General features: G+C 43.5%; 1 protein-coding gene across 1 annotated transcript in view; it reads right to left on the bottom strand.

The window, feature by feature from the left end:
* The window catches only part of LOC136572835 (uncharacterized), a 43,408-nt gene that overhangs the window by 15,836 nt on the left and 7,856 nt on the right, over window positions 1–19,716 (bottom strand). The window contains exons 2-3 of the mRNA XM_066573772.1: window positions 14,186–14,592; window positions 5,700–5,770 (exon numbers count right to left, since the gene is read on the bottom strand). Coding sequence (XP_066429869.1) covers window positions 5,700–5,770; window positions 14,186–14,592 — 478 coding nt within the window. The remainder of the gene's footprint in view (window positions 1–5,699; window positions 5,771–14,185; window positions 14,593–19,716) is intronic.

Raw genomic sequence — 19,716 nt, forward strand, 5'->3', positions numbered from 1 at the left:
AAGTGATTTAAAAAAAAATGGAGCATGAAAAAATCTGGACCATGCTCCATTTTCATGCGGGTCTCCCGCGGGGACGGCTCCCGCAGGCTTCTATTGAAGCCTATGGAAGCCGTCCAGATACGCGGGAGACCTAAAATAAGAATTAACTCACCCGCAGCGGACCGGGAAGGTCTTCTGTTCCTCACGGCCGGATCTTTCTTGCTTCGGCTCGGCGGATGTGCCCGGCGCATGCGCGGCACGCTGCCGATGTGCCGGCGACATGCCGCCGGCGTGACGAGTTCATCCGCCGGCCGAAAAAGAAGATCCGGCCGTGAGGAAGAGAAGACCTTCCCGGTCCGCTGCGGGTGAGTTAATTCTTTTAAATTCCTATTTTAAGCGCTCATGTCCGTGGGGCAGGAGGGACCCGCTCCGGATTCTCCATGGAGAATCCGTAGCGGGCCTGATTTTCCCCGTGGACATGAGGCCTTACTGAGGCCTTATTCACACGGCCGCATTTGTGCTGGTATTTTTAAAAAATCATCCAAAAATCGCGACCATCCGAAGCATTGGATTCCAATGTATTCATTCAGATGAATGATTTTTGGGCTCGTAATAAAAAAAAAATAGCACCTACGCGACTGTTTTTGGTCGCTGATTTTATACGCCATGACAAAAGATAGGTCTTGCCCTATCTTTTGCCGAGATATGCAGGAAGCTCCCATAGGCTTCAAAGGAAGCAGAAAAAAAAGTGAGGAGGAGGGAGTTACCCGACGTACAACGCTGGGAAGAGAACACAGCTGGCCCAATTTAACCGTCATTAGCCATTCAAGCATTTTACAGCAATCAATGGCTTTCCATGCTTCTGCATATTTTTTTGCCGATATGCAGCAGCGTCCCATGTGAATGGCTGAACATATGCGGCTAAAGATCGGGACTCGATCACAGCTATTCTTTATTCATGTGATTTTACGGTGTGTATGGGCGAGCGTAAAAACGCATACAGTCGCATGAAGGAGGCCTGAGGGCTCTTTTACACTAGCGTCTTTTAACACTGAGTGCGTCAAATAAAAAAAAATATTCAAAAAAAAAATCGCATCCAAAAGAACCCTTAGTTTTAAAAAAAAAATGTGCGGCAAAAGACGCAATAGGTGAGTTTATCTGATGCCAAGATTTCTCTCCGTCAAAAGATAGAACATGTCCTAGCTTTTGACGTCACAGAGCCTCTCATAGACTCCTATGGGAGCTGGCCAGCAAAGGGAGGGGGAGCAGCATACTCGCTAATTACAGCCGCGACATGCTCATGGATGCTATTCGTTCCCCCCATTTTATGCTTAGATAGCCACGTTGTTTTAGCGCGGCTATCTGAGTGTTAAAATGAAGCTCGTGTGAAAGAGCCCTAATTCTGCTGTTTTTCTGTGCAGAATGAGGAAGATCTGCCTGGCCACTGCTCATCAATTCTTCCTTTTTCATAGAGATAACTATATATATTTGCGGTGGGTGTTCACATTACAATCTACAGTAAATGAATGGGATCAAGATGCATTTAATTTATGAAAATCCTTAATTGCCTACTTATATTATTCACGTCAGATACTATTAAAAGAAACACCAGATTTTAGGTGATAGGGGAATATAGGGAAAGAATGTGATTACTCATAAAACCCAACACCTCCATTGCCTAATGTTGGCGTCCTCTGGCAGGTGATTGTGTAGGCATGCTATACTGCCGCACCTATCATGAGGCCAGCGGGGCATTAGTCTTCAGGCAACAGCTTGCAACATCTTAGAGGGAGCAGCAGGCCATCTACATCAGCTCATCCTCTGCCCCTTCAACAAGCACCAATCAACAATAAACTAGATCAATGGGCGCTCATTACTACTATTTACATGTGGCAGAAGGTCACTAATATTGTCAGTGCAATATCTCATCCCCATACAGATGGGTAGCACATCCCCTGCTTGCATGGTGAGATGTACTGCTGACGAGTAAGTATCTTCACTTCTACTAATCTGTGGAGTAGTTTCCTGAACTTATAGGTTAAATATAGCAGTTAGCGACCCGAGAGGAGTCCGATGCTGCTCATTAATGTTCATGTATTGGCGCTGCCCGCACCCTGCACCTACCTCCAGAAGCTGATTGATAGGTGTGCATTTGCTCGCGGGACACAAAGACGCGCCGGCTGAAATGGCTCCAGATGTGTCCTATTCCTGCACAATTATGTAGCGTTTCACGCATCTTCTTGTGTATTGTGGGCGCATTTGTGCACACCATCTTTATGTTTATGGGGACTTTTGGTGCACAAATAGCACAGAAAATAGATGCTCTATAATAATAATGTTCTATATTTTTGTACACAGCCAAAATATGTGTAAACTCCGGGAATGTGAACAAACTCATTGGGTTCTAGTCTCTGCTTATTGCGTGCGCAAATTTTCTGCATGCAAATCTGTCCATAAAAAGACGGAATAAGGGCTTATTCACACGGATGTATATCCACCAGGTTTTCATGCCCCGGCCGATATACGCTGCCCTTATGATGCATTGGCTTACAATGCATCAGTGCACAGGGGCGTATCTCCGAAGCGTAAAAGCACCCAGTCGGGCACTTTTACGTTGGCGACGTCAGCTGCATTGACTCCTATGAGACTTAATGACAGCTGCAGGAGAAGGGAGGTGGGAGGGAGTTTAGCAGCGTGACTGCTAAACTCTGTCCCCCTTCTCTTCTCCTCTCTGCCCCTTGCAGCTGTTTGTAATGGGAGGGGTGGAGCAGAAGGAAGGAGGAGGGGCAAGCTAAGCCCCTACCCCATCTCACCCCTCCAATTGCAAACAGCGGCAAGGGGTGGAAGCTCAGCACACTAGGTCCTGCCCCGTCCCACCTCCTTCACTTGCAGAGAGCCGGCAAGGGGGAGGGAAGGGGAAGACAGCTTAGCAGAGCTAAGCTGTCTCCACCCGCCCGACGGCGTATACACCGCTCTGTGCACCACACGGTAGCATATATCGGCCGGCTGTTTTCACGGCCAGCCTATATACACTCGCGCGAATAAGCCCTAAGGCCGGTTGCACACGGCAGAGCTGGATTGCACATGTGGGTTGCTGCAGCAGAACCTGGCTTTGACCACGGCCGGCTACCCCACGTACCTGATAGTTCTGTATTGCGGATGACTGCAGGCGTTCGCTGTCCGGCATGTGCAGTACAGATTTTTTTCTTTAAATATTTGTTTTTCAATACTTCAGTAGAAGCCATCTGCATGGAGTCCGCAGCAAAATAGAGCATGCGATTTTTACTCCACTCGCATGAATCGCAATTTGTTTCCGTGAGTGTGAAGGAAAAAGAGAGTTTAAATAGCATACTTTGAAAGGTATTTGCTGCGGATCCTCCGTGCAGACGCCAATTGCGGAATCTGCAGCAGAAATCCGGTTGTGTGAAGCCGGCCTTAAAGAGCTTTTGTTATTAAAAATCTATTCTTTCCCAGGCATACGACTTAAGGCATCTTCTCCTCACTGATCTTGTCCAGTCCCCTGAGTCAGCTCACCACAAGTCGGCTAGCTTGTTATGAAGTCTGCATTCCTCGCATTCTTCTTCCTGGAGATCAGTAAAGGTCTCGTCCCTGTGACGCAGCATTTACTGCCTAGGAAGGAATGCTGATCTATTGCAGAGACAGCAGGCATGAGCAGTCTCTGCAATAGCTCTGCACTCCTTGCCAGACTGTGACGTAGTGTACATTGCCGTCAAGAAGGAGACTGGAGACTGAATCAGCCAGCTGGAGGTGAGGTGATCCTCCGGACTGCAGGAAACAGGAGAAGATAGGTGAGGTGAAGATCTGCTAAGGAGACTGACAGGGCTGCCACTTCTCTTGTCATCTCCGGCAGCAGAAAGACTAGGTGCAACTTATACGCCTGTTCACACGGTTTGTACAAATCTCACAGGGAAAAAAAAACTTTAGAGGTTATATGCCGAGCAAGAATTACTATTATTCACAGAATACAGGCTCACATAAACAGTATCTGCGTCCAGCCGAAATAACTTGATTTCTCAGGAGAGGAGCTGGTGGAGGGAGCGATTACAGTAATAATATCACACCAGGAAAGCGCTCAAAATGTAATCTTATAATAGTGAAAGTGACTGAAAACTGGAGCTTCAATAACTAAAAATGAAATTTAGTGCCATTCTTGTCTTTTGCTGTGTTTTCTTAAACATTGTAAAGGAAAAAGGCCATTCCTGCGGTTAGAAAGCAGTCTGAGCTTTTGTTTCTATTCTCCTGACACAGCAGATTCCCATAGTAATACATTCTTCAGAAATTCTTGATGTTCAGTCTATATACTTCTCTACATAGATACTTAGCAGTCGTTACTCTCACTAGTTTAACTGATTACAGTATGGACGTTTCGGGTAAGAAACTTGATTTTTTGTATAATTATATATATAGAATAATGTCAGTCATGTCCTAATCCGAAGAACTCTGCATTCCACATAAATGATACACTAAGTATATGTGTCCCAGAGTGTACGGCCACTCATGTTCCTCTGTTAAAAGGGTTTTACCAAGAAAACAAGTTATCCCCTACCACAGGATATGGAATAACTTGCTGACCGGCGGTTGTTCGATCGCTGGGATCTCCCCTGATCCCGAAAACATGGCTCCAGGCTGTCCCCGCATGATTGGAGCAATGGCTGTATGTTACATTCATTTCAATGGCAACACAAGAATTTGCCTGTGTGAATAGCTTTTTAATTATTTAGGGAAGTGCGAGAGCACTCTTCTTGGGATCAGTGGGGTCTCAGCAGCTGGACCCCCACGGTCAGCAAGCTATCCCCTATCCTGTAGATAGAGAATAACTTGTTTTTGTAGTAAAGACATTTTCCATCATAAGAAGTGATGGCACATCACTAGAATATGCCAACACTTTGTGATCAGTGGGGTCCCACTGCCAAGGCTGGTTTAGCCCTCTGGCTCTTTCCCAGTTTTTGTCTACATAGAAATGCTCCCACCCAGCCACCTACTGTAAATGGACCTACAACACAGCTTTAAGGCGGATTCATAAGAACGTGTTTTTCTCGGCTATGCAGCCGTGATAGTCATCAAATTTTGCGTCCGAGAAAAGATAGGACCTGCCCTATCTTTCCCACGCATAGTAAATACTACGTGCGCAAATAATCAGCCGGCACCACTCTTCCCGCGGTTATTTTCAAACTTCTGTGCTCTGGCGCAGAGTATGAAAAGCCAATGAAGAGGAAGTAATTCCCCTCGTTCCGTGCCGCTGAGTGTAGTTGCATTTACACTCGTCTGAATCCACCCTAATTCAAGTGAAAACCACCCAAACCAGTGTAACCCAACCCCGACCAATAACAAAGTGATGGCAATGTCCTAGCGCTTTCCTACGGCTGGGAAGCCTCCATTTTTAGCTGTAGAGAAAGGAAAAGTTGACGTTCACTGTGCTTTTCTATCCTGGTACAAAGACTAACGGGGGTGGAAACCTTGTGGTCTCACAAATTAAAGGTTATGGACGGTTCCTCTCAGGTTCCCATCTCAATAAAGTTTCTGTGATAAAAGATAGAATCCTATAGTGAGGCGAACCAAAAGACGCAGTCTGGAAATAGCTTTAGACTCAAGAAAGAGTACTTACAGTAGTTTACAACTTTATATACAGTTCTTTATATCCCAAATTCACTAATTCAGATGAAATGTGCTACTTTCACTTAGAGTACTGTGAGTCTTACCTGCCCAAAATTGTCTGTATGCCTCGGGTTCGCACCTGAGTATATTAACAGGTGTGACAATTCACAGTTACCTGTAAAAGATGGAATACACAATTACAATTAACAGCAAGAAGAAACATACAATATTCATACATGGCTGTGCTGTGTGCAATAATAAATATACTGTCGGCCAACGAAGAACTCCATTACGCTAGATGCAGCCATAAAACACAGACTCTTGCGGTGTATATGGGCACAGGGCAAAAAACCTCTAGATACATAACGCAATGTGAATGCATGAGAGAAAGTTCACACCGTCTGCCTACAGCGATGGGCCCCGAACTCCACAGTTACTTCATTATAACACATTGTATGTTACAAAGTCTGAGAACATATACAGTTTACTGAACATATATAACCAGAAATACGGAGACCTCTAAAAAAACTTTTGACTTTACTTTTACCAAAACGTAAATGTTGCACTGTGTAGTGCTAAGTGGTACTAATGATTGTGATTAGTAATACTGCCTATAGAAAGGTTGCTATACTCGTTTTTAATCAAGATATCTATCCAACAGCTTTCATGATAAATCAAGCTCAGACAAGTATTGCTACTTCATTTATTGCTCAATTACATTTTTTCATTATAGCAAACTAACTCGTTAAATTGAAAAATTTACCTTGGAGTTACTATCAAGTACATCCGGGAATTACACTGAATGGCCACTTTACTGGAGACTCCCATCTGGTACTGCATGGCATCTCCTCTGACCATCTGAACCATAGCAATTCCTCATGGTATAGTTTCCAATGGCGATTAAATCGTTCTACACAAATACTGGACCCGGGCTGTGCCAGGAAAACCTTCTCCCCACCATTAACCACCTCCACCAGTCTCAAATGTTGACATCAATTCATTCTGTTTGCAGGCTTGGACTAGCACGAAGAGGAACAGGTGAATCCCCTGGCGGGCCCTGAGACAAGGGGGAGCCCCCAACCCCACACACGAATGACGCAAGGTACAATATACCCTCTGCACTACATATGGACAGACAACGTACAGTAGGGGTGTCCAACCCAAGGCCCAAGAGGGCTACGAATGCAGCCCAAATGGGAAGGGGTCCGCATAGGCTGAATCGGGAGGAGGCGAGGCCACAGGAAGTACCTGGCAGTGGCAGGCTACGAGCTTCTGCTTACAGACCGGCTCATGCAGATGATGAGGTTGTGGTTGGCACTAGCAGTTCTGTGACTGTCTTCTGACTCAATCAGTCATTCCGAGTCCGAGTCTGGTGGCGATTATCTTTCCTGTCCTCCAAAGTCCTGACCACTCCTATACGGTATTGAGGTGCGGATGAGAAACAGTGGTCTCATCTTGGCCAGCCGATGCTGTGCCCACTTCCCTTGTATAGGTATCCAGTCTGTGGCCGCGAACAGCATGTGAACCTGGACAGGTTTCCATGTTCAAGTTTGCATGCAGAAGAAGACAGTCACTCCAGTCTGGAGCCCATATGGTCTAGTGTTGGCAGCGAGGGTTATTTGGAGGATGATGGAGGTTGTTTGGGGGCACTATGAAGAACGATGTAAGTTGTTTGGAAGACCGTGGATGATGATGCTCTGTATCATTAGTATTTGTGTATTTAATGTGTGGCCTAAGACAATTCTTCTTTTTCCAGTGTGGCCCAGACACACCAAGAGTTTGGACACCCGAGGCGTACATCATCCCAGACATGTAATATTTGCATTTAATTGCTCAGTGGGTCCCCAGAATTAATTCTACTGGTGGGCCCTAGGCATCCCAGTCTGACACTGCCTGCTTGTGCCAAATTCTGGCCCGGCTGCAGCAGATATCTGGATTCACCTTACCAGGTGATGTTTTTCCACTGTTATGCTATACAATTGTTTTTACACTTTTTGGCTTTCTGTTTCTCCTAGATAATAATAGCATTCAAATTGGTCGCCTGTTATATCCCATCCATGCTAAGGAATAACGAGTTGTGCAATGAGACACGTTAGCTAGAGCAGCAGCATTGTATTCAACTGCACTGCCTGTTTGTGAGGATGATTCCTGACATCCTCTTCTGACCCCTTTTATTGACGAGTTGTTTTCATGGAAAGGATACCGTTTCACTGGATGATTTTCCTCAATCACACCATTCTCTGTATGCTCCCAACACTGTTGTACAAGAAATCTACACATGGCTGTCAGTTTTTGAAACACAAGCCCCAGCAAGTCTGGCACTGATGACCATGCCTCGTTTGAAGTCACATAGCATTACACATTCTCGCTGCGCACATGAGTTTAAACCATACAATACTTGCTTAAGTCATCGTCTTGGTTTATTTTTTTCATGCCGCATAGAATACAATAACCTCTATAAATACACAGAAACCACATATCCCTATTTGTACTACTCATGTAATAGTATACTATTCCATATATAACTAGTAAATATACAGCACGTACAGTGACAGCATTCACCCTTCCACTTGTCCTATGTGCTTTCATTAAAAATGCATGTTTTAAATATTGTTTTCAGCTAGTCCAGTGGAAATAACAATAAATGTTGGATGCTATTTTAAGTGCCTGTTATCATTTAGTGCCAAGGACTTGTAACATTCTCCAGGCAAACAGTAATAATAGCTCCACATTCCTGGCATCGGAGGCAAATAATAAAAACAAATATGGTGTCTATAAAAACAAAACCGAAATATTATTTATACCCAGGACTGTAACAGGGGGGCGCCCTCTACATCTAGAGGAAAGAAGGTTTCTACACCAATATAGAAGAGGGTTCTTTACTGTAAGAGTAGTGAGACTGTGGAACTCACTGCCTGAAGATGTGGTGATGGTGAACTCGATAAAAGAGTTTAAGGGGCCAGGACGGCTTTATTGAGCATTACAATATTATATGTTATAATCACTGATTACTTCAGAAGGGTTGTGATTCAAGGATTATGCCAATTGCCAGATTGGAGTCAAGAAGGTTTTTTTTTGCCTTAAATGGGGACAATTGGGCTTTTTTGCCTTCTCCTGGATCATCATGGGGGGGGGGGGGGGGGGGGGGGGAATAGGCTGCACTGGATGAACATACAAAAGATGGACAAAAATATGGAAACACCATACGAAATGCATGGGATATTAATCATTAGCATTAAGCTGTCCTTTTGACCCCTGCTTGGCTGACAGCTTTTCTGCCATATTTGTGTTCACCTCTTGCCCTGCTCTGGGTGGTTTTGGGAGCCAGCTGGTAACAGCAGCTGAGTGGCTCAAACCCCTGACTAATGGAACCTTGTTGCTTGGGCAGATGTTCACTTCTGCCTAGCGGCATCTGTGTCACATTACCTTCACATAAGATCGGTCTCTACATGTCTTATTGAAATGTGATTTATAATCCCATGTAACTTGAGGCATGCATTTCGTACGCTGTTTCCATATTTTTGCCCACCTCATGCATGTCTTCCTTTGGCCTAGTATACTATGCTATAATGTAGCTTACAAAACAATCGCCCTCCACGCATGTAGGAACTAAGATATCTAAAGGCTATATACTGTATATATTGATACAATGGGCAGATTGGTTCTTTCTGCCATCAAAGTCTTAGCAAAAGTATAGTTATGGAGGGATCAAGCACAGGATCTTATATCCAGGATATATGTATAACTGCTTAATAGTTAAAAGGTAACCTTATAGTCCCATTTTTAACTTTCTTTGTCTCATGCTTACTGCAGCCACTTCTTGGTTATCCCTTTTCCCCATTCTTTTCTTGAATGTCCCATGTTCTAACCAACTCTAACATTGACATATCATACATTGTTACACGCTGTACATTCAGTGTAATTCCCTTGTTCAGGCATCAATATCATTTTATCCGCATTCTAGGACCTGAGATGATGCACAATTTTTTCTAATTTGGAAGCTCTTTGCATTTAAGTCACTAAACAACAAAGTAGACATATCAAGCAGAAAACCACCTGTTCATATAGTCAAACAGACCAATACTTTATTGGACGAGTCAGGAGGGGTATCATCACTCCTTAAGGAGAGCACCTATAAGGTGAGTGAGGAGAATTATAAAGCCATTCATGCTCCTCTGGGAAATATATGCAAATAAGGAAGATGGAACAATACCTCTGCAGCGCCACCTATTGGATGGCCCGATATTGATTTGAAGGAATGCTGCCATCCAATAGGTGGCGCTGCAGAAGTATTGTTCCATCTCCCTTATTTGCATTTATTGAACAAGTGATGTCATACTATGCATATCAATTCTGGATTAAAATTCTTTATCACCTGATGAAGATATTAATCCGTACTCAAAACCTGTAGTATGAGATAATTTTTTCAATAAGGCATTGGTCTGTTTGATGACTATATAAATTAGGGTTTTTCGCCCAATTCCTGAGCCCCTAAAAGAACTGTTTCTATTGCAAGATCCTGGAAGGAACCTTCCCATCATCCAGCCAGGCTTGCAGCAGGAGGGAATCTTCTGATTAATAGCATTACAAAAGCTGAATGGAATTGTGTCCAGAACAACCCAACCCGGTGAGTGTCCATGCAGTCACATACACTAGTTCATCAATGTACTAGGTCTAATAGACACCGAGGGCGCTCGTGTCCTCGCCTTCCTTTCACAGACACCGGGCTTCTGTTTGTCTACTAAACAATGGAATAGACAGACTGCAATTATAGCTTCTCTTGTGGTCACGGTTCCGGAGAAGGAAGGAATGAAGAGGTTACAGAAGCACAGACTTAACTCCCAATACCTGATGCAGTCTACTGAGAAGATTATACAATACACAGTTCCTTCCATAGGGGGCGCTGTACAAGAGTCTCACATGAATTTAGCTCCATTGGACCTAAGTATATCCTATAATAACTAAAGTCATTCCTGGGATCATCACAGGGAATTTTAGGGTAAATATAATCTACACAGACAATATAGTCACAAACATATTAATTTACGCTAATCAGATTCATAGGGATCTATGATCTATCAAAGCAAGTACACCAGATTTCTGGCATAATGGCTTTGTAAAAGAAATTGTGTTTGGAATGTATATATTATTCAGGAGGGTAACTTTGAATGGTTACAATCTTTTCAAACAACTCATGCTTATATGATATCTAGTAAAACTGCTATTTACTTCTTTACCTAAAATTATGTTTTTGTGCTGAAAAATCCATTTAAAGTGCTGGTGACTAGGGCTCTCCCTTCCTCCTATCTTGCTGTGCTCTGCCTGCTGTCGAATGTGTGCAGAACAGGAAGCAGAGCTTAGGGATGAGTCGTCATGCTTATTGAAGTCTATAGAGTACAAGGGGAGGAAGGAAGAGGAGGAAAGAAAAAGATTCACACAGATACTGACTGCAGCTAATAGTAAATGACCTTATACTGTGTTTTAGCTGTTGAAATCACATCTTCACTGTTCAGTACTGCTGTAGTGTCCTTCATAATGATGTTATGTTTTTTTGTGTTACAGACAGCTAGAGAGCAGAATCTACACTTCTCTGCACAGTCTATAGAACACAGCACTCATAGCACAGCAGACTTCTCCTACCAGTCCTGAGAAAACTGAGAATCAGATGTACACCCTGCAGACAGGGAAAATGAGGCTAATGCAAAACACATGTCATATAATGACCAGAAATGAGATTATTCCTCATGTATACACATGTAGCTTATTCTAAAAAGTCATCTGAAGAGTTAGTTATGTTTAATTTGTCTCTGTAAAGGGGGCATAGCTTCATATCCACAATGGACAAATTACCATATATACTCGAGTATTAGCCGACCGGAGTATAAGCCAAGTCAATAAGTTGTACCACAAAAAACTGGTAAAACTTATTGACTCGAGTATAAGCCTGGCTATACGCGAGTATATACTAGGTAAAAAAAAACAACGCAATACTCACCTCCCAGCCGACGTCTGTGTCCCCGATGCAATGCTCTCCCCAACGGTGTGGAAAGCTGCTTCAGACTTTTCCCTGCTGTCATCTCCCTGGCTAGGTTTTGAATTCCCCCGCCATCAGCGCTGTGTGAGGAAACGCTGTGATTGGATCAAGCACCAGCCAATCACAGCCGGCGCTTGATAAACCAATCACAGCCATTCAGTGATGTCATTTACTGAATGGCTGCGAATGTGTGATTGGCACAGCGCTTCCTCACACAGCGCTGACACCTGGTTTGATCAATCAGTGCTGCCCACATGATCAGTGCTGATCAGCATGTAGTGTGTTATTGACTATGGATATATACTATACACAGTGTGTATTAGGTAGTCAGAGATGCGGATTGGCTAACTTCATTTCTCCAGGCCCAGAGGGTCATTTTTAGTTGGTCCCTTTTTAACATAGAATACAGTAAAGCTGGCACACATACACTGTTTTGATGAAATAGCTAGAAGCACAGAAAGACTGGATCACTTTCAGATATGTCTGTAATCCACATGGACAGATGACTACCATATGTTCATATGTTATTGCTAAAGAAAAACAATAGAAGACACAGCCTTGTGTTCTGCCCTGTGATTATACCACACACCGGGGTCTACAAAGTGAGAAAGAGTCAAATATTTTAAAAAAGATTTCACATAAAAGTGACCCTCCAGTTCATAATGAATTGATTATACATTAGTACATTGCTAATCTAAAGGCCACATACCTAGTGCCCCTTCATGATCCATCCCGCATCCGTTCTGTTCCACCGTTGCTTTCATCACATAATGGGCACCAGCATTCTCTAATCTTCCCATGGAGAGAATAGTTAGAAAGTCAGAGATACACCTCGCCCTCCTCCTATGTCATTGGTGATCTCCATCTAAGCTAGGGAGAGGGTCTCAGACTTTCTAACAATGCTCTCCATACAGAAGTCAGCCCTTTTTGTGATGAATGCAATGGCGGAGCAGAACAGAGGCGGGATAGATGGATCACGAGGAGGACTTTCTTAACAATGTATAGACAAATTTTCATTTTAGACTGGAAAGTCCCTTTAAAGAAGATTTCTGGGCAAAAACTATTGATGACCTATCCACAGGATAGGTTTTCAATGGTTAATCACAGAGAATACACCATTGAAAATCACCTGGCCGTCTATCAACGTAGAGGATGAGGAACTCTGAAGATCGCCCGGTTGGCTCAGTGCATCATAGGGATCAGGAGAGGAAGTGCCCAACTGGCTTCACTCTAATTGAAATCAATGGGAGCTGAAGCAGCTATTACACTTCTGTGTCCGATCCCGGTGTTGGAGGCAGAAGTGTAATAGTTGGCTTAAGCTCCCACTGATTTCAATAGGAGTGAAGCCAGCTAAGGCACTTCCTCTACCGACCCCTATGATGCACTGAGCCAACTGAGCGATCTTCGGAGTTCCTCATCCTCGGATATTAGCTATTGATGACCTATCCTAAAGATAGGCCATCAATAGTTTTTGCCCAGAAAACCCCTGTAAGAATTGCAAATCCTGTTTCGTAGTAAATATCTTTGTTTTATCTCTCTATGCTAGCCAAGAGGTGTTCTCGTTGCTTATTATGAATGGCATTTGAGCACTTGTGCATATCCTTTTAACTGTATTTAATTTTTTTCATTCGCTTTGTAATAATTGCGTTATGCACTATAATGTAGCAGCTGTTGGGGTTACTACATACATGTACTGTTTGCTTTACCAGAAATAGAAAGTTATGTCCCATATCATGCGTTTGCAGTGGGGTTTTTCTGCAGTGGTTTTCAGTGGCCACTACTGTCTACCTAGGTGGGAAATATGTCCATGGACAGACCATTTTAGTTTTTTTATATAGTGCATTAAAGGGATATCTGTCATCTAAAACAGCATATGATTATGTATGCATGTATAGATAACATTCTACTGCCCAACATATGACATCTATCAGAGCAGTAACAGGTAGAGGGAGAAGGCTGCGGTGTTGTTCTGTGCTAGTGAGCATGCAGCATCCTCATCTGAGGTTAGAACTGTGCCTGTGATCCGCTGCTGACTGCCCACCCAGCTCATAAATATTCATGTGGCTGAGACAGGATGGTGAGGACAGGAAGCTAGGAGACTGATCATGGTCATGACATCTGAGGAAGTCTCAATATCAGGAGGTCATGTGACACACGCTGATTATAGCGCAAGCACTCTTTTAAGGTAAACAAAAGGTATTGTTGAAAGCTCCACTGAGGCTGTCTGTGGTGAGAAGTCTTGGAATACCCCTTTAAGTCAACTTCTGTTGCGGTTATTGGACCCATACCCCTAAATAAGGCAGTATCAATTCTGACCTGTAGATTTTCTTAATGAATCAATAAATCATGTTTTTAAATATGACACAAGCGCTCAGATCCCTACGATCCCGTGGTTAGTGCTTAACCCCACAACCTGATCATCGTACACAATTATATGCCTTTCCATTATAACACAGACTGCAGTGGCGAACAAAAATTTTTGTTTTTAAAATGTATGTAAAAGTACATAAAGTTACATCAAATCTAAATGAATATCATGCTGTTTGATTCACTAACCTTTGAAAGCTGCCCAATGCAATGCGGTATCTCCTTCTAAATCACATAAATGTACTTTGGCACCTTTTCCAATAAGATAACAACATAGGGCTGTGTGTCCGTACTGAGCAGCGGTGATTAATGGTGTACACCCTTTCTGATCTTCTACATCTACACAAACTCCTGATTTCACAAGTAGGTCAACCACAGGGATGTAACCATTGACTGCAGCCCAATGGATGGGGCGTTGCTCTGTTTTAGACTGACTTGGTAGATCCACAGGTCCTTTACAGTCCACAAAGAGCCCCATTAGCTCCATGGATCCCGCAAGGGCTGCCCAGTGAACCGGCGTGTGTCCTTTATCGTCATAATTTTCCAGAACCGAAGGGCCTTCCTCGTCAATTATCTGCTGGCACCTCTTTAAGTCACTGTTAAAGATGGCAGAAAGAATTAACTTGATTTCAGTGAGAAGAATAGATACCAAATTTACCAGATCCATCATAAGATATATAATTTTTTATGTGGAGTTTAAAACCATAATCTGAGTCTATTCACAGGAAAGGGATCAAATCTATACAAAAATCACCAAAAGGTGGCCATACTGAGGCTTCTTTCACATGAGCGCGTTTTCACGGCTGTCCAATATGCGCTGTGATCTGATGCATTGGATTCCATGGGCATATTTCTGTGATGTAAAAACGCCCGGCCAAGCTAATATAGCGCCGTGCGTTTTTACATCGTGCCCAAAAGATAGTCCTGGAACTATGTTTTGGGCCGGAATACGTCGGCTGCTGCATGGGCTCACCTCTCCTCCTGCCCACGCGTTCTGTGCAATGGGAGGGGTGGGACGGGGTGGAGCTAAGCGCTGGTCCGCCCCACCTCCTCCCACTGATGGCTATTGACAGGGAGAGGGCAGAGCTAAGCGCCCGGCCTCCCCCTCCCCTTGTCCATAGCCATCAATGGGAGGAAACGGGGTGCACTGGCACTTAGCTCCTCCCCCTCCCATTGCATAGAGCGAGCGGGGAGGAACGAGAGATGAGCCTGCGATAGGGAGGATGGGGAAATGGGCGTTGGCCTGGTGAGCTCGGCGCATTTGCGCCGGCCTAACCAGGCCGCATATTATTATATTCCACAACATTTCTGCTCGATTCGCAACCTGATTGGTTGTTTGGGTTGGCTGATTCACAGTGATTGGGTATTTGGGTTGGCTGATTCACAGTGATTGGTTGTTTGGGTTGGCTAATTCACAGTGATTGGTTGCTTGGGTTGGCTGATTCACAGTGATTAGTTGTTTGGGTTGGGTCGAGCAGAAGTGTTGAGGAATATAAAAATATGCCACCAGGCCATATGAACAGGCGCCCAAATGTTTGATTTGGGCGCCCATTCACCAGTTTTTTTTTCCGCCAACGTAGCATATATCGGCCGGCCGTGAAAATGGCCGGCCGATATGCGTTCATGTGAAAGAAGAGTTCCTAATATAAAAGTACAAGGGCAGGTACAAACACCAGTTTCCTGCAGGTTGCAGAAGATAAAGTATTAGTAAGAACAGCTGCTTTTCAGTGATTCTCTGTGGATTTGATCCCTTTCCAGTGAATTGTTCATAATGTTAGTATAGCAACTCACGAAACATAAGAACCCTTAACGTGGGTTGTGTGCTTGCGTATTTTGGCCAAAATATCAACCAATACCTCAAATTTTGTTGCAGATCTGCAGCAGATTTCACTCTTTCAATAGAATTCAAGGGGTGAAATCTGCTGCAGATATGTACTGAAACCTATGAGAAATCTGAAGCAAAAGGGTATATTTATGCGGTGTATTATGCGCGTAATATGCAGTGCTGAAATGCAATCAAGGTATTCAGACCTACGTGATTCATGTATTTCTTTACGCACGTGAAAAAAAAATCAGCATGTCCTATTTTGGTCTGTATTACGGATCTAAATAGCCCATTGAAGTCAATGGGATTTCAGAAATACTCAGTGAAAATGCATGATAAGTACATCTTCACCGTGTATTTACGCAGGAAATACGCAGTGATTACATGCGCAAAAAAAACCAAGTAGGTCAAAATACGCATTGAGTACGCAGAGTGTTGGCCTGTGAAAACACTTCATACTAATGAACCAAAACTAAATCTGCCCTTGTGAATGAGCCCCAACAGGTGACACTTGTGCATTGGCTTCTTAGCAACTGGGGACAAACTTTCTCATCACATACTACTCACAACAAAGTAACAGTTTGACATTAGTAGCTAAGAAATTGCTACAAAAGTGACAACTGACATGGCTGTTCAAGAACAGCAGCTGCAAAAAATAGAAAGATTCCAATACTTGCTAAAGACAATAAAATCATAATAAAAGGAAACCTGTCACCAAGTATGAGCTCCATAAACTAAGTTCCCTAGAGTCCAGGGAAGTATATCTTATACTTATCTGGCTTACTGATCTAGCACTGTTACCCACGAAAGCCAGAGTAGACAGTGCAGCCGAACCTCAATGGGAGTGGGCACGCACAGCATTCAAACAGTGGCCCGTGATGACTTTTGGGCGTGACAGCGCCATATTAGGGAGTTGGGTAAGTATAAGATATATCTCCCCGAACTCCAGGTAGCCTGCCGTATTAGCACCATAACTTAGATGAGTTTGCCTGACTTCTCTAGTCGTATTTCAAGGCTATTTAATGTGTTAGAAGTTGATCTACAGGGTAGCTATGTGTCGGTTGCACTGACTAGAGACTTTTTTCATTTTCCTGGAGGAGAGCTGATTAGCATTTCTTTATACATCATCACTGAGCACACAGCTCTCACAGTATGCCATCAGATCCTCGACCATGACTTTTTAAACCACCCATCATCATCTATTAGTTACCAATTCAGTAACTTAACGGGGCTTTCGAGGCAAATACTATTGCTGACCTATCCTTGCAAATACTATCGCTGACCTATCTGATTGGGCGCCTACTACCAGAGTCAACGCTCATAATTGCAGCAGCGCCTCTCATTAAAAATCAGTGACAGCTGCACCTGCAATAAAGAGCGGCGGTCAGTACACAGGGGTCGGACCTAACCGCTTCCGCTCCATACCCTATGTGTAGCAGCAATGATTGCAGGTGCCCAATCAGATGATCGGTCGAGATGCCAAGTGGTAGACATCAGCTGATCGACTATTGATGACTTATCGCGATAGAGAGATTGAAAGGTCATCAATAGTATTTGCCTGGAAAACCCCTCTAATACCTGACATAACCAGAGTGTTTGAGTGAAGGTACAATAGAGAAACTTTTCTACAACTGTTTTAGACAATTATTTGATTTTTTCCCCCAGTTGTCTGTGCTCTGAATATGCATGATCCCTGATATGATGAACCTTTGTGTGTAAACAACTATCTGCTGAATGGTCCTTTGTCATAGAGGTTCAGCAGGAACTGGGCTATGTACTATAAGGTAGAGTATCTTGCCAAGCTATTAACATGAAGTCACCTTTTAAAGAGGATGAGTCATCAGAAAATGACCTGTTATATAAATCAAGTTTTTATGTTAAACACATTTTTTAGTGACTTTTTCGGTCACAATCTATTTGTTTTTTAATCCTTCATTTGTAACACGAATCATAGAGCCTGATACTAGTCTGTCACTTTCTGATCTGTAAAGAGAGTTTTGCAGCAGTCATCTTCCTAGGACCCAATGTCCACGGGTGGACTTGAATTGCGGATGATCTGCAGTTCAAGCCACCCATAGAGAAACATAAGTGTCCGCAGCTGAATTAAAGCATGTGGATTTGTTTTGCAGACATTTTGGTCCAGAAAACAAAATGCAGCATGCTCAATTTCAGTGCGGTTCCCGCATGGACGGCTTCCATTGAAGTCACTAGAAGCCATCCGATCCGCGTCCCGTCCACAAGTGACATTGCGGATGGGCCATGGATTCTGCAGGTAAGCAGGAGTTAAAATAAAAACTCTACTGCGCATGTGCAATGGTGCGCCGGCTGGCGCTTCCGCACATGTCCGCAGTAGAGAAAATGAAAATTCGGAAAGGTGAGCAGGGTCCTTGGCCGCAGCGGGCTCCCGCATGCGGAAACCGGACTACCTGTGGACACGAACCCTCCACGCGGTTTCATGGCGATTCATGGCTTTTTTTGGGCAAAAATGCCTCTTGTTGGCGTTTAATGTGTTTCACTGTCCAATTGAAAATACTGGGCAACGCATTCTGAGGAACGCAAAAAGATTAGACATGCGCTAAAAGATAGGACACAGTGATGTGGTACGGGAAGGCATCGTTCACATATATGACTCTATTCAAAAGAATGTGGTTCATATTTGCGCAAGATTTGTGCATCTCGCCACGCACAAATCTCACGCAACTTTCTCGGCTGTGTGAAACTGGCCTAAAGGGCACTTTACGTAGGGCGATTATCAAGCTAGAAACAGCAAATTTGCATGATAATAGTCCCATGGACACACAGCCGCCGAATGGGCACCGAACAAGAAATCACTCACTTGTTGCAGTCACTTGATTTTTTAGCAAAACTGAAAACCAAGTGACTATTGAGTGATCTAAAGGGGAGCCACTCAATGTTTGAAGGACTCCTGTTTACTCTGAAAGTGGTCTGGAAAGATCCCAGCCGCTCTGCCTCCATTTACTTGAACGTCTATCACCCCTGTGTAAGCATGGGAGCAATACTAGGCTGGCAGTCCGTATGGCCAGCATTGATTATGCGACCAGAGAAAAATGGTCTCTCTCACGTAATACGCTGCAAAATAGAACATTCTTTTTTGTGCTTATGTATTCTGCAATTTGTGAGCGGAATTGCGTAAATCAATGTATTTGATTGCCTGCAAACTACTGTGTGAGCCTGGCCTTAAGAAAATAGGGTAACACTATATATTGTGGTTACTGTAATACTGTACACAGCTGAGAACATATGGTGAGTCACGGTTGTAGAGCGTTCTCCTATTGTGAATGTACCATATTTATATTTCCAGCAGGGCTTTAATGCTTCTATTCTAGCTAATTAGCAGAAATGTATAAATAGGTCTCAGCGCCAACTTGTAAAATCCATTAGTCCCCTTTGGTAACACCTACAGATCCACTGTATGTACATACAGGTTATTACACTGTTTACACTCTAATAGATTGGAGTGGGTCTTCTGCTAAATAGCATTTAATGCAGTCACAAGCAATAAGTACCAGAAAGCAGTCTTCTGAATGAGGCCGGTTTACACACAGGTGATAAAATCGTGGGACGCGAGAGTAAGTGATAATGCAGAATTATGAAACCAATGATTTTCAATGGTATCCTTCACATTTGCGATGTTTCCACTCATGCGATTAAAAAAATCGTGGCATGTCCTATCTTTCTGCGTTTCGCGATTTTTTTTTTCTTGCCCATGTTTCCTATAAAACCTCCTTTTTATTGCATTGCAATACACAAACTTTTTTTCATGCAATGCGTTTTAAACATTAGAAACTCCTAAAAATCACAGCAAACTCGCGCAAGAAAAATCGCAAGAGGCAGCGATGTTTTGCAAGAAAAAGCATTGCTGATACTCAAAAAT

Source organism: Eleutherodactylus coqui, chromosome 7, assembly GCF_035609145.1.
Source record: "Eleutherodactylus coqui strain aEleCoq1 chromosome 7, aEleCoq1.hap1, whole genome shotgun sequence".
Taxonomy (NCBI): domain Eukaryota; kingdom Metazoa; phylum Chordata; class Amphibia; order Anura; family Eleutherodactylidae; genus Eleutherodactylus; species Eleutherodactylus coqui.